Below are 25,647 nucleotides of genomic sequence, written 5' to 3'. Positions count from 1 at the left end.
AATGGTCAGCCTCAGCAGGTGGGATTGTGCTCTAGCAGGACTGGAGAAGGGATGAGGACCAGAATCGGCCAACTACAAAGACAATTTTACAAGCACACTCCTTTGCAACTTTGAGCTAGAGCAGGCTTAGAAAGAGAATGTTGCTCCAACCAGAGAGCACACGCTGATTATCAGTTTTACAGGCTGAGATGTAGGGCTATTCCAAAATATTATTTCATAATTCTACATACTTTTCATAACTTTACATAATTTTCACATTTGATATACCTGTAAAAAAAATTGTAACCTTCTCACAATGAACGTTCCCTCATTTTCCAATAAAGAAAACCCTCCTCAATCTGAAATTCTCACCTTGGTCATCACATATTGTTGTTTCTCCGCTCCATTTTCCATTCTCCTGACAGGTGCGGTTTTCAGGTCCGAACATTGTGAATCCACCCCAGCACTCGAAATACAGGACATCGTCCACAAAATACTTTGCTTTACGCGGTGCAATCTCTCCACCTTCAAACATGACTGGCTTGGGACATTCAACAGCTATAAAAGATCAGTAATATAGAATCACATGTGAACTGTATTCAAAGGCACAAGTGGAAAGTGATAGTGTAAAGAAACTGCGCAAAGACGAGTAGTGACAGCAGAGAAGAAAGCAAGCAGTGAAACAGAGACGAGTAGTGACAGCAGAGAAGAAGGCAAGCAGTGAAACAGAGACGAGTAGTGACAGCAGAGAAGAAGGAAAGCAGTGAAACAGAGACGAGTAGTGACAGCAGAGAAGAAGGCAAGCAGTGAAACAGAGACGAGTAGTGACAGCAGAGAAGAAGGCAAGCAGTGAAACAGAGACGAGTAGTGATAGCAGAGAAGAAGGCAAGCAGTGAAACAGAGACGAGTAGTGACAGCAGAGAAGAAGGCAAGCAGTGAAACAGAGACGAGTAGTGACAGCAGAGAAGAAGGCAAGCCGTGAAACAGAGACGAGTAGTGACAGCAGAGAAGAAAGCAAGCAGTGAAACAGAACAGGAGAAAGATTCTTGGTTCCATATCCCAAATGCTAGGTCTCCTTCTGTATGGCCTTCCACATTTCGAACTGCAAGGCTTTTGGTGAGGTATCTGTCAGACCAAAAAGCCATTGGGCAACATTTCAGGCCTTATATGGAAAATATAGGACAACGGTAAGAAAATCAGTTTATTAACAAAGGGTCAAGTTAAAGCATTTTGGGGATTAGAGGGACCCCCTTCATCAGGGTTTCAATCTTTAAGTTGATAGGAATACTCAAACTAAAGAGAAACTTTCTGAATGGGAATACTTGGATTGTAGAAAATTCTCTTTAAAGATAATGGGCCAGATTCTCGTAGAATCCGCGGCGGCGTAGCATAAGCCATTTACACCATGCCGCCGCAACTTACTGGAGCAAGTGCCGTATTCTCAAAGCACTTGCTCCGTAGTTTGCGGGGGCGTACTGTAAATGGCCCGGTGTTAGGCCGCGTAATTCAAAGGGAGCTCCAGCTCATGATGGAAAACGGCATTGAAGCCGACGTGAGCGTCATTAACGTAAAGCCCTATTCGCGAACGACTTAATAAAACGACGTAAACGATGGAAAAAGACGACGCTGTCCCGACGCCATACTTAACATGGCATACGACAGACCTTCGTAAACTTACCCCTCATATAGCAGGGGTAAGTTTACACTTACGGAAACAACGTAAACGACGACGAGGCGGCACAAAAACGTTCGGGAATCAGCGTATTCGGCTCATTTGCATATGCGACGCTGAAATCGACGTAAAAGCCACCTAGCGGCCAGCGTAGTATTGTATTTAGGATCTGACAGTGTAAGTGACTTACACCAGTCGGATCCTAGCCTAATTCTGGCGTATCTTGTTTTGAGAATACAAAACAATGATATGCCGGCAGGATTTTCGAATTACGCCAGTGTATCTGTAGATACACCGGCGTAATTCTTTAGAGAATCTGGCCCAATCTTGATATTGGTGTGCCAAAATAACTGCTTTTTGGGTAGGTGCAGTGGGGTGTGGTAAACACTCAGAGTCCTGATTGGCAAAGAATGTTGTATTGAAACAGTAGGTCAACAACATAAACGGGCCCAGCAGGAAGCTCACCCTTCTGGTGCCACTTACAACTATGCAGCAAATTGACAGCGGACAGAAGACTCAGGGATGCTGACAGCATCTGCCACGAGGAGCGAAGTGTGGCCTAACCCAAATGGGAAGCTTCCTGAAGAGGTAAACGTAGTCCCTGCTCACCTCACTCCACCGGAACCTTGCGCTGCCACTGTCCTTGTCAAATGGGGAACCTGTCCACTCACATAAAGCAACCCAGGGGTCAGAATCTTAAAGGGTAGTTTCCTTCTCCTTTAGAGAAAAATCTGTATGGTGCACTTACACTGGTCCCACTCCCCTCCCCCCCCCCCCCCCCAACCCTCCCCAGTCTCGCTGACCTGGAGTCCGGTGATCACCCGTTCTAACACATTGGCTAGCCGATTTAACGGTCTGGGGATTAGAAATCCCCTCAGCTTAATATCCTATACGTACCTCGTAAAGGTACGTATAGGAGGCATTCTAATTGGCTGTCACATGGGTGATGCCGAACAATCAGAACCCACATAGTTGTCCTGTCAGCACTGGAGAAGAGGAGAGAAAGCCGTAGGGATTTCAAAACCCTAGACCGGTAAAGCGTCTATATAATGTGTCAGAACGGGTGATCGCCTAACTCCAGGTCAGTAGCGACCGGGTGCGATTTTCTGTAAAAGTGAACTTACACTTTAAATAGACTCTTGATTGACTTAAGATAGCCTCCAGGGTCACATGAGGTATGTGCATTCAACCAGATCACTGCCCGAGTGAAGAAATCATAGAGGAACACAGCTTGTTTTAACTTCTTTTGCCATCTGCACTGCCACTGTGAACGAGCGCCACCTACAGTGGAGAATATAGACGGCACCTGCCTACATGCTAAAGCAATCCCACCATCTTTTAAAGCCACTCTGTTTCCTTCTTTAAAAAAATGAAAAACCCAACACCTGCAGAAGAAGACCTGTTATACATAGCTGTGCTTATGTCCGTTTCTCAGATCTTCACAGAGCTGTGGCCTCTTTACATCCAACACACCTCCAGGAATACCTGGTTCCTGGGCCTTACATTAGTGATGTAAGGGTTGACAGATGGAACTACAGTGTGCAGTCAGGGATACAGGCATCCAATACTCATGGAGGTTCCATATGTTAACATTCTTCAGGTGGCTGTTGCTCACAAAAAGAGTAAAGATCATAGGAAAGGATAGTGGGACAGGACAGGGTTGTCTTAATGACAGGGCTCACCTGGGCACTGCCCAGGGGCCTCAGCTGCATGGAGGGCCCCTGCACTTTCCCCAAAGCAGCTGGATCTTGAGCCCACGCTGCCCTGAAATTGGGGGCCCCATGATGGCACTGAGAGTGATAGATACACAGGGGAGGCATTATGCCTCCTACCTACTTGATGTCTGTTTGCCTGCACTGTCATCAGTGTAGGGTCCCCAGAGCATTACTTTGCCCAGGGGCCCATGATGCTATTAAGATGGCCCTGAGACAAGATAAAGTCTTCCTTTTCTTCACAGATGGGGTGTTTTTGCAAATAATAGGCCCCGTACACACGTCCGAGAAACTCGACCGGCAAAACACATCGTTTTGCTCCTCGAGTTCCTTGTGAAGCCGCAGAGGATCTCGGCGAGCCAAGTTTCCCCGTTGACTAACGAGGAAATAGAGAACATGTTCTCTATTTGGCCCGACGAGATCCTCGTCGGTTTCCTCGGCCGAAAGTGTACAGACGACCGGGTTTCTCGGCAGAATACGGCTCCGATCGAGTTTCTGGCTGAATTCTGCCGAGAAACTCGGTCGTGTGTACGGGGCCATAGAGTCTCTTGAAAGCTGCCTTTAATTTAGAATGTTCTATAATCTGTGTACTCCTATCTATGGAAATTTTGAGATCTTACCAACATCATCATTCTCTATAGTTCAAGCATTCTTATCCCCTGAATCAGCCCTAATGAAAAGGTTCCTCTATAACCCTAAGAACAAGATTGGCTTGTTGATTGACCTTTTATCAGTAAACAGACCTCCTAATTTGGAGGTTACCATTGTTCTTTGTTCCACATTCCTTATAAAACAGGTGGAAGCAGGCAAATAAAAGCAGCAAGCAACAGGGGAGAAGGCAGACAGGGAGTCAGGCCATTTAAATGGCATAGGTTACCTAGTGGCACAGCACAAAAGGAGAGAGTGGCACATAGGAAGGGGAAGACATAGTTAAGGCACAAGGTTTGGGGTAGGGAATGGCACAGGAGGAGGCTGGTACTGATACAGCACAGAAGGGAACAGAGACAACACCCATGAGGAGTCAGGTAATGACAAAGCACAAGAGGGGTCAACAGATGACAAAGCTCAAGAATAGACAGTCACTGATACTGCATAGGAGGGGGCAAGGAATGACACTACCCAAGAGGAGTTGGGTAAGTATAAAGCACAGGAGAGGGCAATGAGTGACACCGCCTAAGAGAGAGTTAGGTAATGACACAGCACAGAAGGATAATAGGACATAGTAAAAAAAAATTGTAGTTACCTTTACATATAGCTTTCTGTTTTTCATTTGTCCATTGCCCATTCCCCTGGCACTCACGTGTAGCAGATGGGAATGGATACTTTCCTTTCGGACAGCTATACTCCACTTGTTCACCATCTTCACTTACTTTGTAGGTGCCACCGGCAATTGCCACTGTGTCAAGGTTACACTGATCAATAGGGGCAGCAATAGACACTGGAACAAGAAAGAGGGTGTTAATGTAACAGTGACTGAAAATGTGGACGTTATAAACCAGTACAATATAAGCAATGGTTTAAATTAAAAAGCATCTGCCTAGCCAGGATTCTTTCTAGTGCCTTAAAAAACCTAACGAGAGCGGTAAAATAATTCCTGTTATCTGTTAGGAGCTCCATCCAGCACGCTTGTACCTTGTCCCCCCCCCCGAGCTGAGCAGCTAATCATAGCCTCTATGTCACATAGAACCTGCTCATGGCATCCAGTGTGACGGATCTAACACCATACAGTATATAAAGACTATAGCCTCGTACACACGATCAGTTTTCCAGATGGGAAAACTGTGAAGCCTCGTACACACGACCGAGGAACTCGACGGGCAAAACACATCATTTTCCTCCTCGAGTTCCTTGTTAGGCTGTCGAGGAACTCGACAAGGCAAGTTTCTCCATTCCCATCGAGGAAATAGAGAACTTGCTCTCTTTTTGGCTCATCGAGTTTCTCGACAGTTTCCTCAATGAAAATGTACACACGACCGGTTTCCTCGGCAAAAAAATATCTCCCAGCAAGTTTCTTGATGGATTCTGCCGAGAAAACCGGTTGTGTGTACGAGGCCTGAGGAGAGCTTCTTGGCCAGGAATCCGGGCCGTGTGTATGCTCCTCGCAAAAAAACGACGGGAAAACTGCCCAAAAAAACACCGGACAAAACCAGTTCTTTTTTTTCTTGCCCTTCAGACTTTTGTCCGGTGGTTTTGGGCAGTTTTCCTAAAGGAAAAACTGTGATGGAGCATACACACGGCCAGGATTTCTGGCCAAACCTCCATCGCAGTTTTCCTGGCAGAAAAACCGGCCGTGCGTAAGGGAAAAACTGAAGCGAGCAGGTTCTCGGCTTTCCCCTCGGGATTTCCAACAGGAACTTTTCCCGTCTGAAATCCCATACGTGTGTATGAGGCATTAGTCTTGTTTAATAGTGTAGCGCACCCTCTGAAAGAGCCATTGGTGAATTTGACCCTATTCCCTCAGTTAGGGCACACACAGAATTTTCTCCATTTATTTGCGGGTTCAAAGAAATAGTCTAGGGGTGTCTTTTTTTAGGTTTTATAGGAACATAGAACTTGGATAGGGGTGAAGGAGCATGGGATAACACAGAAATGAATGCTTTGAGGACTCTTCTCCAGCTTGCTGAGCTATAAAAAATGTCCCACAGAATCTATTGCTGGCAGAAGAGTAGGGCTTTTCCCCAATGGATCAGAACAGAGCTGCACACAGTCACTAACTTCCAGGACCAGGGTCAATTACCCACATATGGCCGCAGGAGCATTGGTTGCCTCCTTCTGATATTAACCAGGTTTAGTAAATGAGGTAAGGCTTCACTTTGCAGAGAATATCCAATCACGTGAACCCCCGCTTTAAGGTTTGACCTCATATTAGATAGTTTTGGTAAACCCGAAGAGAAAAACCTGCAGGAAAACTGATAGTGTGTATGGGGCTTAAGTATTGTACTTGAATGTCCATTTTCTGGTCACAGATTCACTTTGGAGCTGCTATACACAAAAGTTGTCTATGAATAATAGTCAGGAACACATCTGCCTGCCCAATGTAAAATTTTACAAACGCCTTTTGTCTTGGTGACAATAGTCTCCAGACCAAAAAAGGAGGATGAATTAAAGCGGGAGTTCACCCGGAATTTTTTTTTTAACATTAGATTGATGCTCATTTTGTCAAGGGGAATCGGGTAGTTTTTTTTTAAATCTAAGCAGTACTTACCGTTTTAGAGAGCGATCTTCTCCGCCGCTTCCGGGTATGGTCTTCGGGACTGGGCGTTCCTATTTGATTGACAGGCTTCCGACGGTCGCATACATCGCGTCACGAGTAGCCAAAAGAAGCCGAACGTCGGTGCGGCTCTATACGGCGCCTGCGCACCGACGTTCGTCTACTTTCGGAGAATCGTGACGCGATGTATGCGACCGTCGGAAGCCTGTCGGAAGCCTGTCAATCAAATAGGAACGCCCAGTCCCGCAGCCCATACCCGGAAGCGGCGGAGAAGATCGCTCTCTAAAACGGTAAGTACTGCTTCGATTTAAAAAAAACACCCGATTCCCCTTCACAAAATGAGCATCAATCTCATGTTAAAAATGTAGTTTTCTGGTGAACCTCCACTTTAACCTAGCCGAGACACAGACTGCAATAAAAACTCTACAGGATGTATAATTTCAGTCTTTCTCTACTCCATTTAACGGTAAGGCTTCATTTCCATGGACGTTTTTACAGCCACTTTTTTTAGCCTTTTTTACAGCTTAAAAACGCCTGTCCATGTTTTTTTTTTTTTTTTTTTTAGCTGGAGCTCAAAAACGCAGCGGTAGTGTTTTTTTTGCGTTTTTGAGCGTTTTTACTGCTCTAACGCTGGAGCTTCAGAACGCACTGGTCCTGTTTTTTTTTTGCAGCTTAAAAACGGCTCAGCCATCTACAGCTCAAAAACGTCATGGTGGGCATGAGGCCATAGACTAACATGGAGAGCCGTTTTTAAGCTGCAAAAAACGCTCAGAAAAGTGGCTGTAAAAACGTCCATGGAAATGAAGCCTAAAGAGTAAAAGTTTGGGTTATACCCCATAGTAACTTGTCACTTAGCATACGAACAGACACAACAAATGTTCATCGGTGGGTGTAGCACAAGTATTGGGGCATTTTATTAGTGGAAAAAATATAACAAATTAAAAAAAATATTATAGCATAAACAATTACTAAACAAGCCATGCTGTAATTTAATGTTAACAAAACTTACACTTCTTTTTCAATCTGCAGCGCTGTCATGTTCTGTAAAATGTATTGCCTGCCATATTGCAAATTTGGAGGCATTCTGTGCACAGTTCTGGATGCCCTCAAAAATGTAAATTCTTAAACAAAATGTAATCACTTGTGTGATTGGTTTATTAATTTCCCCAGAAGTTTGCTCTAAGATACAACTCAGATTTTAGGCATAGAAGTAGAATAGAAGTCTATTTTTTTTTTTTTTTTTCGTGTGATACTCCCTAAAAGTTCATTACTTCTAAAGGGATGCAGACCCTGTAGCTGTTCTCATCAGAACTGAAAGCGCACCATTCAGAATCAGTCAGCACAGGACATGGTCAAACAAACAGCTAATTCTTCAGAGCAAGGGATTAATAAAAGGAGGCGTAGAACAATACTTTTTCAATTATTTGTAATATTTTTGAGTTTGTTTGATTAGATTTCTATTATTGTGTCTGCACATATATTTTATATACTGCATGTATATTTTACAAACTTGCTATTTTGAGTTCATAGGTGCCAAACTAATTTTCACTTGTATACATGAAAAGGCATAAAAGGCAGAAACAGCCAAGAAACTAGCATTTTCTGAAGGAGCACCCTAACCTCTTTTTTATTATGAGATTTAGATCCCTAAACTGCATGCTTGGATAAAAAAACAAAAAAACAAGGAAGGATTTAGAATCAGAAAAGCAGATTAGAGGAATTATTAACTAAGGGAATGTTTGTACGGTTACCTGGAAGGAACTTGTGTTTGTTTAAAACATTAAAACAATTACAAGGAAATGTAAGTAAAAAAATATTTCCCTGTGCTTGATCCAATGATTGAAATGAGTCAGAGTTAGGCCCCGTACACACGACCAGTTTCCTCGGCAGAATTCAGCTTCCGACCGAGTTTCTGGCTGAATTCTGCCGAGGAAACTGGCCGTGTGTACACTTTCGGCCGAGGAAGCCGACGAGGAGCTCGACGAGGAAATAGAGAACATGTTCTCTATTTCCTCGTTGTTCTATGGGAGCTCTCGTCCCGCCGAGCTCCTCGGCGGCTTCAGTGCTGAACTGGCCGAGGAACTCGATGTGTTTGGCACGTCGAGTTCCTCGGCCGTGTGTACGAGGCCTTAGGCTTCATGCACACGGCTGTACAGGGGATGCACAGCACGCAGAGCTTGCGTAATGCCTTCCCTGGGACCCGCTGCTGCCCATTGAGATGAATGTGAAGAGGTGGCTCTATATGGATGTGTGCAATGTCTGCATCTGGAGCATACATTTGCTTTACGCAAACCCCAGCGCACAGCTGTGTACAACTGCATTTTCCAAACCACAAAAATGGGCGGTTCCCGGGGCTGGCACTACGCAGGCTATGCATGCTGTATGGCCACTGAACAGCTGCGGGCATGGATCTAATAGAAGCCCACATAAACAGTATATCAAAATTCAACAAAATCCGTGCACCAGGTCGCAATTACGACTAGAATTAGCGACCTGGCGCCTGGGGAAGGAAGCATAGGCCTGCAGAAGGCCGCAAAGCCGCGGCCTCAATTACCGGCTGGCGCAATGCGATCGCGTGGCGGGGGCGCACGGAGACACAGGATACCCCATCCTGTGTCTCCGTGCGCCCCCACCTGCCCCACCGCGCGATCACATCAGGCCGCGCTGGCCGGTAATTGAGGCCGCGGCTTTGCGGCCTTCGCAAGGCCTATACTTCCTTCTGTGATCTGGCGCCATCTTGTGGTGGCCGTTGTCATGGCATGACAAGACAACCAGAAATGCTAATGGAGCTTCCCCTGTGTTTTCACTGCCATCTCCTTCCCTCTAATTAGAACCCCCAAACATTATATATATTTTTTATTCTAACACCCTAGAGAATAAAATGGGGGTCGTTGCAATACTTTCTGTCACACCGTATTTGCGCAGCGGTCCTACAAGCGCACTTTTTTGGGAAAAAATACACTTTTTTTAATAAAAAAAATAAGACAACAGTAAAGTTAGCCCAATTTTTTTTCATATTGTGAAAAATAATGTTACGCCGAGTAAATTGATACCCAACATGTCACGCTTCAAAATTGCGTCCGCTCGTGGAATGGCGACAAATTTTTACCCTTTAAAATCTCCATAGGCGACGTTTAAAAAATTCTACAGGTTGCATGTTTTGAGTTACAGAGGAGGTCTAGGGCTAGAATTATTTCTCTCGCTCTACCAATTGCGGCGATACCTCACATGTGTGGTTTGAACATCGCTTTCATATGCGGGCGCTACTCATGTAAGCGTTCGCTTCTGTGCGCAAGCTCAGCGAGACGGGGTGCGTTTCTGGCTCCTAACTTTTTTAGCTGGCTCCTAGATTCCAAGCAAATTTGTCAAACCCTGCAGTATATGATCACTTCCCCGTCTAAAAACCACCAGCTCTCTCGTGTTATCTGGTGTCTAGGCGTGATCAGAATTAAGTAATTTCCCCAAAATTTCAGGGGAAAGCAGAAGTTTTCTGCAGAATGTTGCTATTTTGGCAAAATATATAGTAGTAAAAAGGAAAAGTAAAGAGGTTGATTTTCTAAGCCCCAGAGCTCAGTTAACGTGGTGAAATTTCCCTTTGCAAAGTATACCCAATCATGTGAAAGTATAATAAAAAACAGCATGTTTGCTTACACATGATTGGATGATAGAAGTCAGTGGAGCCTCACCTCATTCACTAAGCTCTGGGGTGAATACCCTTGCAAAGTGCTACTTCCCTTGAACATTGAACAGTCTATTTGCCTTTAGTAAATAAATCCCAAAGTTTTGTTTCGTTTTTCAAGGTACGTTTAGGGGTTGATTTACTAAAAGTGGAGAGTGCAAAACTTGGTGCAGCTGTGCATGGTAGCCAATCAGCTTCTAACTTCAGCTTGTTCTATTAACCGCTTACCATCCAGCCCCCATGATTATACTGCGGCTGGTCGGCTCTCCTCCGCAAACCGCCGTAGGTGTACGTCGTGTTTGCATAGAAGACAGCGGGCGTGCGCGCCTGCTGCTCGCCACGGGAGCATGCCCACGGGTCCAGCGCACTCGATGTCCGCCGGCAACTCGCGGTCCCGGTGTACAGAGGCAGAACAGGGAACTGTGTAAACAAGGCAATTCCCTTTTCTGCCAGATAACATGTCAGAGATCTTCTGTTCCCAGTGATCGAGAACAGCGATCTCTGTCATGTCCCTTGGTAGCCCATCCCCCCTACAGTTAGAACCCCACCCAGGGAACACACTTAACCCCTTGATCGCCCCCAAGTGTTAACCCTTTCCCTGCCAGTGTCATTTATACATTGATCAGTGCAATTTTTATAGCACTGATCAATGTAATAATGTCACTGGTCCCATAAAAGTGTCATTTGGGGTCAGATTTGTCCACCACAATGTCGCAGTCGCGCTAAAAATCACAGATCGCCGCCAATACCAGTAAAAACTATAAAAAAAAGTCCCTAAATCTATCCCATAGTTTGTAGACGCGATAACTTTTGCGCAAACCAAACAATATACGCCTATTGCTATTTTTTTTTTTTTACCAAAAATATATATGGGCTTAAACTGGTGAATACATTTGTTAAGTTTTTTTTGGGATATGTATTATAGCAAGTAAAAAAATATTAAAATTGTCGGCTTTTTTGTTTAATAGTGGAAAAAATAAAACCATAGAGGTAATCAAATACCACCAAAAGAAATCTCTATTTGTGGGAAAAAAAGGACGTCAATTTTGTTTGGGTGCAACGTCACACGACCGTGCAAGTTTCAGTTAAAGCGACGCAGTGCCGTATCGCAAAAAATGGCCCGGTCAGGAAGGGGGCAAATCCTTCCAGGGCTGAAGTGGTTAAAGCAGAGGTTCACCTAAAAATCAACTTTCTGCCATTAGATCCAGCATACTGTTGACTTCTGCAGTATGCTGTTTTTTTTTTTTGTACTTATCGTTTTATCAGCCATTGTTATCCGGCTCAGAGCGGGGAATAGGTGTTCCTAAGCCAAGCGGGGTTGATTGACGGGCTGCTAAAGCGCGTCACGCCTTCCGAAAATACCCGAAGTGACACTCGGGTGTTTACGGCGCTATACGGCGCCTGCCGTGTAGAGCTGACTGCGCAGGCGCCGTAAACACTCGAGCGTCACTTTGGGTATTTTCGGAAGGCGTGACGCGCTTTAGCAGCCCGTCAATCAACTTCGCTTGGCTTAGGAATGCCTATACCCGGAAGGAATCATCCCGCTCGGAGCCGGATAACATAGGCTGATAAAACGATAAGTACAAAAAAAAACAGCATACTGCAGATGGCTCTAATGGCAGAAAGTTGATTTTTGGGTGAACCTCCGCCCTAAGCTTTGACAATAAAACCTGGAAGCTGATTGGCTTCTATGTAGAGCTTCACTCAATATTTCAAAGTAAATCCATTCCGAAGGGTTAAAGAACTCCTTTCTATTATGCTTGACCTGTTCTTGTGCCAAAAAATGGCCCCTTGTTATGCCTAGTACACACATGATGAGAATATCGGACAAGTGATCGTCTGTTTTTTTTTATTACTCTTTTGTTTTTTTGCATGCTAGTCTCATATCGAAAAACCAATAGGTTACTAAAGTTACGAAAATTCTCCTATGACAGAATACAACTTCAGAAGTGATGTATTGTAATGTATTCTTTAGTTTCCGAGCATGCGTATTCTTGGTCAGATACTATACTAATTGCACGAAAATTAGTTCGCTCTGTTATGGTATAAGAAACATTTTGGTGCTTCTCCCTTTGGATAATTTTGCATGAACTGCCATGATCGACTCTCGAAAGCTGTGTACCAACGAATTGATTATTGTACGATTGCTTGGAAAGCGGTATTTTTCATCAGATTTTTTCATTGTGTGCGGTAGGCATTAGTCTCATTATGCAATTTATTTGTTTATTTATTAATTTATGCAAAATTATTTGCACATTTTTCACAAGTAAAACAAAAAAGACAGACAGTAAAAAAGAAAAGTAAAAAAAAAAAAAAATGTAAAGGATTTACACAAACCAGTAAGGCTAATGGCCAGATTCAGAGAGAGTTACGCCGGCGTATCAGTAGATACGCCGACGTAACTCTGAATCTGCGCCGTCGTAAGTTTAAGTGTATTCTCAAACTGAGATACACTTAAACCTAGCTAAGATACGACAGCCTGCGCCGTCGTATCTTAGGGTGCAATATTTAGGCTGGCCGCTAGGTGGCGCTTCCGTTGAGTTCGGCGTAGAATATGTAAATGACTAGATACGCCTATTCACGAACGTACGTGTGCCGGTCGCAGTAAAGATACGTCGTTTACGTAAGGCGTTTTCAGGAGTAAAGTTATTCCATCAAATAGCTGGACTAGTCAATGTTAAGTATGGCCGTCGTTCCCGCGTCGAAATTTTTCCGTCGTTTGCGTAAGTCGTCCGTGAATAGGGCTGGACGTAATTTGCGTTCTCGTCAAAACCAATACGTCCTTGCGGCGTACTTTGGAGCAATGCACACTGGGATATGTACACGGACGGCGCATGCGCCGTTCGTAAAAAACGTCAATCACGTCGGGTCACCCCTCATTAACATAAAACATGCCCCCTCATCCTAATTTGAATTAGGCGCGCTTACGCCGGCTCCATTTACGCTACGTAAGTTAGGAGGCAAGTACTTTGTGAATACAGTACTTGCCTCTCTGACTTAAGGCGGCGTAGTGTAAATACGATACTCTTCGCCGCCGTGCTCTCTCTAAATCCAGCTATAAGTTTAGACTTGCGTCTAAACCGATATGTCTTTTAAAAGGATTCCATATTTGTATCGCTTTTCAGAAACGTTTGACAGGCAGTGAGGAGGTGATAAGGCGCCGCCTGTTTCAACCCCCGTAATTGCCGCACCAATGTGCCACAACTGGGTTGGGATTTGTCATGCTTACTGCCCATTGTGGCTGCATTCACATCTCGTAGTTTTGAATCGTGGGCAGATTTGCCACGATTCTGCCTGAGATTTCAAAGCGCAGAGGTTTGCATGACAAATCGCAGGAAAGTAAATTTGAGTTGCCATTCATTTAAATGGCACCCTGAAATCGCTGTGCGATGCTGCCACGATTGTCGTGCGATAAATAACGCTGCAATTGCGCCAACCCTCAAAAGCATGCCACCCAAAAGTAGCTCCTGAACCTTTTTTTGGATGACAAGCTTCACGCGATCTGGGTTGCTGCGATTGCAGCGCGACAATCGAGGCAGAACCGGCCAACAATTTTAGGTGCAATTCAAATAATTGGTATCTTAAATGTTCTTTCTGCGATTTGTCATTCACACCTCGGCGCTTTTAAATCGTGGGCAGAACCGCGGCAAATCTGCCCGCGATTCAAAACGCAGAGATGTGAATGCAACCTAAAATAAACAGGAGAGATAATTTTTACTGTGGGAAGTAAACACCCCCTCTGCTGCCATTGCAGCTTACTGAGATGGTTGGGGGGTGCTAAAAACAGGACTCAACCGCAAGTCTAAGACCCCTTTCACACTGAGCCGCCCATAGCGTCGGCGGTAAAATGCTGCTATTTTTACCGCCGATGCTATGGGCGGATTTGCGGCGCATTTCGGCCGCTAGCTGGGCACATTTAACTCCCGCAGCACTTTAGGGGAGACTGCAGGCACTATTTTTAATGCTATAGCACCTGCAATACACCCTCAGTGTGAAAGGGGTCTAAATGAGCCCTTAAATGCAAAAAAAAAGAAACAAAAAACAAAACAAATACAAAGCACACTAAATAGAATAAACCAAACTACTCTAAATACAGCAAAAAAAATAAAAAATCATCATGATAATTGAAATAAATAAGAGTAGATTGTTTTTTCTTTAAAGAAAATTAGCCGACAGCAAAAAATGTGTGAATTCACAGTGAAATCAATTCAGCCAAAATTTCTCTACCACTGTCGCGTACACACGATCGAAAATTCCGACATCAAAACCGTGGATTTTTTTCCGACGTATTGTTCGCTAAAACTTGTGTTGCATACACACGGTCACACAAATGTTGTCGGAAATTCCGAACGCCAAGACCACGGTGACGTACAGCACTATGACGAGCCGAGCATGTGTCGAATTGATTCCGAGCATGCGTAGTTTTTTTGTGCGTCTGAATTGGCTACAGACGATCGGTATTTCCGACAAGAACTTTTGTTGTCGGAAAAATTGAGAACCAGCTCTCAAACATTTGTCGTCGGAAATTCCGACAGCAAATGACCGATGGAGCGTACACACGGTCGGATTTTCCGACAACAAGCTGACCTCGAACATTTGTTGTCGGAATTTCCGACCGTGTATACGCAGCATAACAGTTCTTTTTGAAAGACAAAAGGGTTGATTTGCTAAAGGCAAATAGGTTGTTTACTTTGGAAGGGAGTTTCCCCCACTGCTTAGTGAATGCGGGGAAATTTCACTTTGCAAAGAACTCCCAATGACATACATGGAATATAATAAAACCTGCTTTTTTGCTTGGACGGGATTGGATGAATCTAACTCTGGGGCAAATTCCCTTGCAAAGGGAACAGTCTATTTGCCTTTAGTAAATCACCCCTCAAAGTGTGAAATCGGCGGGGGGGTCATTGGAAAACAGGGGCAGTCAGAGAAATATTTATGACTCTGTTGGGGGGGATTTACTAAAACTGGAGAGTGCACAATCTGGTGCAGCTGTGCATGGTAGCCAATCAGCTTCCAGCTTCAGCTTGTTCAATTACATTTTGACAATAAAACCTGGAAGCTGATTGGTTTCTATGTAGAGCAGTATAGCCAACCGTCCGTATTTTTACGGACAGTTCGTAAAAACGGGCACTTTTTTCATCCGTTCGTAAATGTCCGTGGTTGCGGAAATGTGCCAGTAAAAATAGCCGAGATCGGTTCGGCTTGGAACTGCGCATGGAGATTGGAGGCAGGGGCGATTGGAGGCAGGGGGTGATGGTGGCTGCGGTGGCACCGCAGAGGCGGATGGAGGCACCGCAGAGGGTGGGGGATGGAGACAGGGGTTGTTGGTGGCACCGCAAAGGGGGATGGAGGCAGGGGATGATGGAGGCAGGGGGTGATTGGAGGCAGGGGGTGATTGGAGGCAGGGGATGTTGGTGGCACAGCAGAGGGGGATGGTGGCATCGCAGAGGGTGGGGATGGAGACAGGGGTTGTTGGTGGCACCGCAGTGGGGGATGGTGGCATCGCAGAGGGTGGGGATGGAGACAGGGGATGTTGGTGGCACCGCAGAGGGGGATGGTGGCATCGCAGAGGGTGGGGATGGAGACAGGGGTTGTTGGTGGCACCGCAAAGGGGGATGGAGACAGGGGATGATGGAGGCAGGGGGTGATTGGAGGCAGGGGGTGTTAGTGGCAGGGGGTGATTGGAGGCAGGGGATGTTGGTGGCATCGCAGAGGGTGGGGATGGAGACAGGGGTTGTTGGTGGCACCGCAGAGGGGGATGGAGGCAGGGGGTGATTGGAGGCAGAGGGAGATTGGAGGCAGAGGGAGATTGGAGGCAGAGGGAGATTGTGGCACCGCAGAGGGGGGTGAAGGCATGGGGTGTTGGTGGCAGAGGGGGATATCAAATATAACAAAAATATTTTTTTTTACCTCAATATCTACTTTAAATCACATTGCCATTTGCCTACCGTACTTGTTTGTAGCCTAAATACTGAAATTTGCACCTAAAAATTTAATTTAGTAACTTTTGTGAAATGCCAGTAAAAACGTTGCTGCGCCAGTAAATTTCGGGTGTCATGCCAGTAAATTTCAATCGGGTAGGTTGGCAACACTGATGTAGAGGCGCACCGGATTTTACACTCTCCAGTTTTAGTAAATCAACCCCAGTTACTTACTTGCTAAGCCGCTGAGTAGAAGTAGCAGCATCATCTTGCCGGTAGTCTGAGGACCTCTCTTGCTTGTCCTCTTCTGCTGTCCCGTCTAGTGGTGAGGGGCCAGCTCCTGTGTACATATAAGAGGGTGTTGTGGGCACATGGACTTTGGGAGGCGAGGATGAGGTGAATTCCTGTAAATGGACAAATAAACAGCAGGCTTTCACAACAGGTATTTGCAGAAGGGAGGAGGGACAGCGAGGGGATTACACAATCCGACAAAGACATGAAAACAGGAACAATCCTGAATTTGCATTGAAGTTCTCTCTGGACATCGCTGCTGATTTCCAGGGAAAGTCCAACTTTTTGAAGTATTGTTCTGTAAAATCCCCTTTCCTGCAGATCCTATCGGATCCCTGGAATTTCTTTTTGTTTTCCTTTCTGTTTAGGTTTATAATACAGAGCAGAATTAACTCATTTCCTACTGGGCACTTTTACCCCTTTCCAGATCAAGCCAATTTTCAGCTTTCAGCGCCGTCACAGTTTGAATGACAATTGCGCCGTCATGCAACACTGTACCCATATAACATTTTAATCATTTTTTTAACACAAATAGAGCTTTCTTTTGGTGGTATTTAACCACTAGAGGGCCGCGCTATAGACGAAAGACGTCCACAGCGTGGCTCTCAAGTGCTGGGTGGATGTCCCTGGACGTCCTGCTATTTACATTCTCCGCGACAGTTTAACCTGTCCTGTTAAACTGCTGCATGGTTTTGGCCACCGTGCTGCAGCTCAGTTTCAAGGTCTTGGCAATCTTCTTATAGCCTAGGCCAGGGGTCTCCAAACTGTGGCCCTGGGGCGGGATGTGGCCCTTTGCTTGCCTTAATGCGGCCCTTGGGGCATTATTCTTTCCAATTTAAATGGGGCATAATTCTTGTTGCTGACACCAATGGGGCACTATTCCTCCAACTGACACCATCAATTCTTTCCATTAACACCAACGATGGGGCACTTGTCCTCCCACTGTCACCAAGGATATGGTATTATTTACTCCCACTGGACACCTGGACATTTTTTACTCCCAATGGCCCTAGTCTGGCCCCCCTAAAGTCTGAAAGACCGTAAACTGGCCCTTTGTTTAGAAAGTTTGGAGACCCCTGGCCTAGGCCATCTTTATGTAGAGCAACAATTATGTTTTTCAGTTTCTCAGAGTTCTTTGCCATAAGGTGCCATGTTGAACTTTCAGTGACCAGTATGAAACAGTGAGAGTGATAACACCAAATTTAAAGAGGATGTCCGCTGAGAAAAAAAATATTAAAAGTCAGCAGCTACAAATACTGCAGCTGCTGACTTTTAATATCGGCACACTTACCTGTCCTGGAGTCCAGCGCCGTCCGCAGCAAAGGATGAGCGATCGCTAGTCACTCTGCTGCCCCCCGCCATCCTCGGTGAGGGAACCAGGAAGTGAAGCGCTCCGGCTTCACTGCCCGGTTCCCTACGGCGCATGCGCGAGTTGCGCTGCGCCTGCTAATTGGCTCCCGCTGTGCTCTGGGAGCCGAGTGTTCCCAGAGCACAACGGGGAGGAGGACGGGAGGTGACGTCCTGCCCGCAGACTGTGGCCGGAAGTGGGTGTCTTTAGACAGGTATCTGCACCCCCCTCCCCCTGAAAGGTGTCAAATGTGACACCGGAGGGGGGAGGGTCCGATCAGCGGGAGTTCCACTTTAGGGTGGAGCTCCGCTTTAACAAACCTGCTCCCCATAAACACCATAGAGACCTTGTAACACTAATGAGTCGCATGACACCGGGGAGGGAAAATGGCTAATTAGGCCCAATTTGGACATTTTCATTTAGGGGTGTACTCAGTTTTGTTGCCAGCGATTTAGACATGAATGGTGTTGAGTTATTTTGAGGGGACAGCAAATTTACACTGTTATACAAGCTGTACACTCACTATTTCCCTGGGTGTCTCTCCCTGCAGCAGCTAAAAGCTCTCCTCTTCTTCTATCCTTCCCATCGGCTTTCAGCTGCTTCAGGGAGACACAAACAGGGGATTGGTTCCTGTAAGTATTCCCCCACCTGCCTCACCCACCACCTTCCCTGTCCATGATTTGATTCCCCCTGCTGCCTGCTAATAATGATTTTAGTGCTTTTTTTAATAAACATTGAATTTTAATATTTTTTGGGGGGCCCTGTCAGATAGAAATCACTGGGCCTTGTACAGCCTAACAGCAGCTCTGACCAGATTGAACGTAAAAATTAACCCGATTCCCCCATCCTCACATTTGAGGTGGACTAGGGAATCCTCCCGCTGAACTATCGTATTCTGACAGTTGGGAGGCTTCCCCACCGTCAGAATGCACTGATCGGCGCTGCAGACTATAGTCAGCGGTGTTGATCGAGTGGGGAAAATCCAGCAGGGTGATTGCACAGAGGTAAATTGCTAGATCGATTTCTATACAACCACATTGCCCATGCATTGATCGAAATTCGTCCAATCCCTGCTGAACTGACCAAAATTCGATCCATGTATGGCTTAACTGCACAGACATCAATTTAGCTAGTGCCTGAGCACAATAGAAAAGGGAGAAATCCTTCTCAATTGGATTGCTGAAAGGATTAATTCAAACAAAAACTTTTTTTCCTTATTTGCATTTTTATCACCAAGGCATCTTTGTATTGTTTCTCCCATGATTTACTGCACATAGCTGGCATTTGTGTGCTAATCCTTCTGGCTGGTGTAGTAATCCTATTGTAATTGCAGAACTTCAATATTTCACCAGCGGTATTGAGTATTTGAAGAAGAAATCCAGGAAGTTACAACAAAGACAGCCTTACCTTGAACTGAGATAGGAAAAGCTTGCTTATCCAAAGATACATGGCAGAAATAATAGCTACTACTGGCCCTATGGTCACCAGTTAAAGCTCACTGTACACTAGTAGAAATTCAATAAAACCTTTTTGTTTTAACCTCCCTGGCGGTATGATTATTTCAGAAAAAAGGTGCTGAAAGCGGTACCATTATTTGCAAGGAAATTTGGCGTTTTATACTGTAGGCCTGTAAATTCTTAGGAATAACTCACTTAAATCTGTCCAAACAAGAGTCTAGTAGGCATCCCAGGTATGACATTTTTTTAAAAACAAAATTATAAATTATAATATAATAAATAATTATAACAAATAATAATATAATTATAATAAAAATTATTCAATAATGTAATCAACTAAAAATCACTGAAATTTGCTCAGTTGCAGAATTGTCGCTGTCATTACTTTTATTTTTTTATGACGAATTTCCCCACAAATCGCTATCGCACAATTCTGCAAGTGATTATAATTTATTATTTCTGTTTTCTAGCTGCTCAAAAAACATTTTTGACATAAAGGGACACTTTTGGTTGCTATGGACAATCTACAGTTTGCAGGGAGAAAATAGGATTTTTTGTACCGTAAAATCCTTTTCTCTGAAGTCCATGGACGGACACAGCTCCTTAAATCTTGACAAGTGGGTTATGTTCTCTGTTTACAGGAGAGGACTAGGCAGAAACATGTTAAATAGTTAAATACGTGTTACATTAACAGAGTTGAACAGCCCCGCCCAGGGGGCGGTCCCTCCAGACATAACCCTCCTCACTGCAGCTTGCAGCCTCAGTTCGTAACAAGCAGTACAAACCTAAAAAGGAGGGGTGGGAGCTGTGTCCGTGACACCCTTGCGGCGGAGACAAGCTGCCAGGACATCCATGCCATGTGAGGCTCACCTCCTGCAAGGGTCCAGGTTCACAACCCGTGAGCTGGCATCCGTCGTAAACACCGACCACTGGAAGGAAGAAACAACTTCCCGGACCGAAGAGTCGGGAATCTCTGTCACCAACTCAGAGAGACTCTGACTAGGTGGCGCACAGGAATCTAATGATTTCAGAGACAAGAGATTTTTACCACCTGGACAGTAGTTCCACTGGAAAACCAGGGTGTGGAACTGGGCATACAGTACCACCTTGAAGGAGGCTACCCACAGACCCCAAACCAGCAGGCGCCCGGAGAGAGAAGACCGATTGTGTGATGCCAATGCCTTCACCGCAGACTGAAGAGTCTGCAATTTCTCCAGGGGAAGAAGGACCTTTGCCACTGAGGAGTCTGGATCAACACTAGATACTCCAACGCTGAGTCGGAACCTAGCATGCCCATGATTTGAACCCTGGGTCGCACACATGGAGGGCAGGCTTGCTGCCACTGAGCTACACTTTCTGGCCTAAACGTTTAACATCCACCCGAATCTTCGGAGGGTCTGAATGGGAATAACCCATCCACTAGGTCGGAGACAGAAGCTGCTCGTCAAAGTCGTCAAAGTAGCCAATGAGGCAAAGCCTCGCTGTCCCAACAAAATTCAAATAAGTGCGAGCTCCTAGCTGAAAACCCATGGTGCTGACGCCAGATCAAAAGGGAGGGCCACAGGCTGACAGAGACCCTTCTCTCATCACGAAGCACAGAAAAAAACACTGTGACATGTGCAAAACGGGACATGCATGTATGCGTCCCTGATGTCCGAGGACGTCAGGACATCCCCCGGATGAAGCGCAGCTACCACAGAACAAATGGATTCCATGCGGAACTACCCGACGTTCACAAAGGTATTTAGGGCCTGAGGCCCATAGAAAACCCCCAAAACTCTCCTCCTGCAGGAAAGGTAAAATTACCTTGCAGCTTAGCAAATCCCAAACTGCCCAAGGCAGACCGACGGGCCGGGAGAGGAAGACGCGAGGAAAGAACTTTGTTCTGTGGATAGGAGGAAACCCTATCTAGTACTCCGAAGAGACCACCTCGCAGACCCAGAGAGCAGGGAGGTTTTACTGAATTGTGAACCTGCAAGCCGCCCCTCCCACCTAGAGACAGGGAGGGAAGGCTATATACATTGGCAGGATTTGGGTGCCGGCGTGATCGGCTTATGCACCCAGGGACAGATTAGTCACCCAGCTGGGCCTTTGACGGCCTGGGAGGGTTGCCCCTAAATAATACACACACCTAGTGTGTATGTATATTATGTAGGTGTATGCACACATGTCTTTGGAGGAAACCGGAGTACCCGGAGGAAACCCACGCAGACACAGGGAGCGACAATGCAAGCTCCAGGCAGATTGGCGTCAGTGTGCGGATTCGAACCAATGACTCTTTTGCTGCCAAGTAATGGAGTTAAGCACTACACCACCGTGAGCATAAAACCATTCTGAAACAGACGCCCTGGATAACAAGGGCGCAGCATTCAATGAAGCATCACAGACCTATATGAGGCCCTGGACCAGCTGGTCCGCTAGGCTAATAACCTCAGGAGAGAGTCGGTGCTCCTCCACAGTCTGGTGCAAAATGCTCACTCTGTGAGTTGTATACAGCACTAGGGGTCAGGACTACTCCAGGATGGCCGCCGAGCGTTCAGAACGCGGCCACAGGAAAATGGCCGGCACAATGTAAGCTGCGCCATAGCGCGGCTACGACAAAATGGGCGCTAATGGGAGTTTTCAATGTAATTGAAAAGCCTCCCAAAAAATGGCGCCAGCGCCGACTGAGACCCCAGTGTAGTGGCCACAATAGGCCGCAAGCCAGACCCCAGCATGGTAAACATGTAACAGGTCAGTACTTTGGATCTTCTATCAGTCAGATCCATACAAGCGGGGGTTCCCGCCCGTCGGTGAGGGACTACAAAAGCCCTCAGCGGCTTTTCTCATTCCGCATCTCAGAAATTATCAAAGAAGGGCACAGAAGGAAAAAACCTACACAGCGGTCTGATTTGTGTGATCCAAAAAAGACCGAGCCCTCAGCGGAAACCCAGCTGCACTATGCAGCTTAGGAGAGTCCCTTGCAGCAGTAAAAAGCACACGCATAAATGCCTTATTCTGCCTTTTTTTTTTTTAACTAGGTACCTGGTCCATGGCTTCATAACAGAGCATTCCCCAGGGGATAACGAGGGAGGGGGGCACTCTTTTACTGCCCGCTGTCCACCCCCACCCTGGCACAAACTGTGTCCAGGACTAACAATAAAAACTCTGTGGGAATCCCAGGTGCTAACACCTGCTGCCACCACCAGCATGTGGGGAAGGACCCAGATACTGACTCCAATATTTACATAGTGTGTATTAAAATATGCACACCTGTCCATACAAATAGACAAAAGCTCCTAGAGCCCTATTCAGGGCCTCTCACCCACTTGCTGCGCTGACCAGGGGTAACCAGGGGACTCCCTCAGGAGGAGACTGCCCAGCGCTGCCTCTGAGAGGAAAAGAACCGTGAGGTAACTTCTGCAGGGACCTGTGTTTAAACAGGAAAAGCCTCCTAGGGCTTTTTTTTTTTTTTTTTTTTTAAGGATAAGACACAGATACAGCATAAAAAGCAAAACCGTTACAGGTGTCACCAATCAGTCAGCGTCTGCTCAAGTATAATCATAAACATCTGTGCTCATCACAGGGCTTTTTACCTCACAGGAAAGCCCAATACAAAAAAGAAAAAACACAGGCCAGATAACACAGTCCCCTCAGGAAGGCCCCCTCCCCCCTGACAGCGGCAATGTTAGCAATGCAGCAAGGGAAAGGAGCAGGGAAGGGAGAAGTGACCCCCGAACCCCAGGAATGCCCAGCTGTACCAACCCACCGAAGCAGGAGGGACTGTACTTACCCGTCCAAGCGAGGACTCGCTGACGCATTCCTGACAGAACTACAACCGAAATGGAGGTAGCTGTCGGCCTGGTCCACTGTGAGTGAGACAACACCACAGCCCAGTCATATGTGGACCTCGGAGCAAAGCTCACCGGCCACCCCAGGAGTCATGGGGTATGGCGTGGCAGACCAAGCCTCTTTGCAAAGGTGTGCCCACGCTTGCTGGTCGGACTGAGTAGACTACAAGGATCTATATTATCCAGCCTGTCTCTCAGCCGACAGTTATAAGAAGATTCTTTAACCACTTCCCGCCCGGCCTATGGGCGATTTACGTCCGGGAAGTGGTTATGAAATCCTGACAGGACGTTCTAGAACGTCCTGCAGGATTTCATGCCGCGCGCGCCCGTGGGGGCGCGCATCGCGGCGATCGGTGATGCGGGGTGTCAGTCTGACACCCTGCATCTCCGATCTCGGTAAAGAGCCTCCGGCGGAGACTCTTTACCACGTGATCAGCCGTGTCCAACCACGGCTGATCACGATGTAAACAGGAAGAGCCGCCGATGGCTCTTCCTCACTCGCGTCTGACAGACGCGAGTAGAGGATAGCCGATCGGCGGCTCTCCTGTCAGGGGGGGTTCGCGCTGATTGTTTATCAGCGCAGCCCCCCCTCGGATCGCCACACTGGACCACCAGGGATGCCCACCCTGGAGCACCAGGGTGGGCAAAAAATAAAAAAAAGCCAAAAAAAAAAAAGTCTAAAAAAATAAATAAAAAAAAAAAACATAAAGAAAAAAGATGCCAGTCAGTGCCCACAAATGGGCACTGACTGGCAACAATCAGTGCTGCCACCCCAGTGTCCATCAGCGCCACCCCAGTGTCCATCAGCGCCACCCCAGTGTCCATCAGTGCCACCCCACAGTGCCCATCCATGCCCAGTGCCCACCTAGCAGTGCCCATCTGTGCCACCCATAAATATCCATCAGTGCCGCCCATGAGTGCCCATCTGTGCCGCCTATGAGTGCCCAGTGCCGCCCATGAGTGCCCATCAGTGCCGCCTATGTGTGCCCATCAGTGCCGCCTATGTGTGCCCATCAGTGCCGCCTATGTGTGCCCATCAGTGCCGCCTATGTGTGCCCATCAGTGCCGCCTATGTGTGCCCATCAGTGTCGCATACCAGCGCCGCCAATCAGTGCCACCTCATCTGTGCCCGTCAGTACTACCTCATCGATGTCCATCAGTGCCATCTCATCGGTGCCCATTAGTGCCGCCATATCAGTGCCCGTAATTGAAAGAGAAAACTTATTTACAAAAAAATTAACAGAAAAAAATAAAAACGTAATTTTTTTTTCCAAATTTTCAGCCTTTTTTTAGTTGTTGCGCAAAAAAAAAAAATCGCAGAGGTGATCAAATACCACCAAAAGAAAGCTCTATTTGTGGGGAAAAAAGGACGCCAATTTTGTTTGGGTACAGTGTAGCATGACCGCGCAATTGCCATTCAAAGTGCGACAGTGCTGAAAGCTGAAAATTGGCTTGGGCGGGAAGCTGCGTAAGTACCTGGTATGGAAGTGGTTAAGAATAAGTAAAATAAAATAAAATTTCTCCTCAGGGCGCTGGGCCCAAAGGGAGCCATACGTCCTTCTCCTTGCTGGGCGGGGCTGTTCAACTCTGTAACATGTATTTAACTATCTAACATGTTTCTGCCTAGTCCTCTCCTGTAAACAGGGAACATAACCCACTTGTCAAGATTTAAGAAGCTGTGTCCGTCCATGGACGATAAGAGAAAATGACTTTAAGGAATTAAAAAAAAAATAACCAGTAAAGTTAGCCCAATTTTTTTTTGTATAATGTGAAAGGTTTTAGGCCGCAAGAATCGTGAGAGAGTTTTGATCTTCTACGCAAAAAAAAATCGTGATTCTCATTTTGGCCAGAATCGTGCAGCTCTAGCAGAAAGTAAAAATTATTGGGCCAGATCCACGAAGCGCGGCGCTTCTATCCGTCCGGCTTATTGTATCTCTGATACACTACGCCGCCGTAACTTACAGCTTTTTTTTTGTATCCTGAAAGAATTTCCGCCGTAAGTTACGTCGTATTATGTTAATACGTCTTGACCCAACGTAAATTAAGTTTTTTTTAACTGTGCATGCGCCGTCCGTGGGGGTATCCCAGTGCGCATGCTTGAAATTAACCCGCAACAAGCCAATGCTTACGACGTGAACGTCATTCTACGCAAAGCCGTATTCGCGAACGACTTACGCAAACGACGTAAAAAATTAAAAATTTGACGCGGGAATGACGGCCATACTTAACATTGAGTACGCCTCATATAGCAGGGGTAATTATACGCCGAAAAAAGCCTTACGGAAACAACGTAAAAAAATGTGACGGCCGGACGTACGTTCATTGATCGCCGTATCTAGCTAATTTGCATACTCAACGCAGAATTTGACGGAAACGCCACCTAGCGGCCAGCGTAAATATGCACCTACGATCCGACGGCGTACTAAGACGTACGCCAGTCGGATCGAGCCCAGATTCAGTCGTATCTTGTTTTGTGGATACAAAACAAAGATACGACGGGGCATTTTAAAAATTACGCGGCGTATACATAGATACGCCGGCGTAATT

The 25,647-nt window shown here is 46.2% G+C and overlaps 1 protein-coding gene across 2 annotated transcripts in view; it reads right to left on the bottom strand.

The window, feature by feature from the left end:
• LOC120913256 (complement factor B-like) overlaps positions 1-16,555 on the bottom strand; it is an 81,176-nt gene extending 64,621 nt beyond the window's left edge. Inside the window, exons 1-3 of one of the 2 annotated variants that reach the window (XM_040323081.1) lie at positions 16,409-16,555; positions 4,607-4,801; positions 352-537 (exon numbers count right to left, since the gene is read on the bottom strand). In XM_040323081.1, coding sequence (XP_040179015.1) covers positions 352-537; positions 4,607-4,801; positions 16,409-16,442 — 415 coding nt within the window. In that variant the 5' untranslated portion in view covers positions 16,443-16,555. The remainder of the gene's footprint in view (positions 1-351; positions 538-4,606; positions 4,802-16,408) is intronic. The other variant, XM_040323080.1, reaches the window with a different exon arrangement.
• Between the last annotated feature and the right edge of the window lie 9,092 nt (positions 16,556-25,647).

This window comes from Rana temporaria, chromosome 9, assembly GCF_905171775.1.
Source record: "Rana temporaria chromosome 9, aRanTem1.1, whole genome shotgun sequence".
In the NCBI taxonomy this organism is placed as follows: Eukaryota; Metazoa; Chordata; class Amphibia; order Anura; family Ranidae; genus Rana; species Rana temporaria.
The sequence above is the reverse complement of the archived record's forward strand: the minus strand, read 5'-3'. Positions and strand labels throughout refer to the sequence as shown.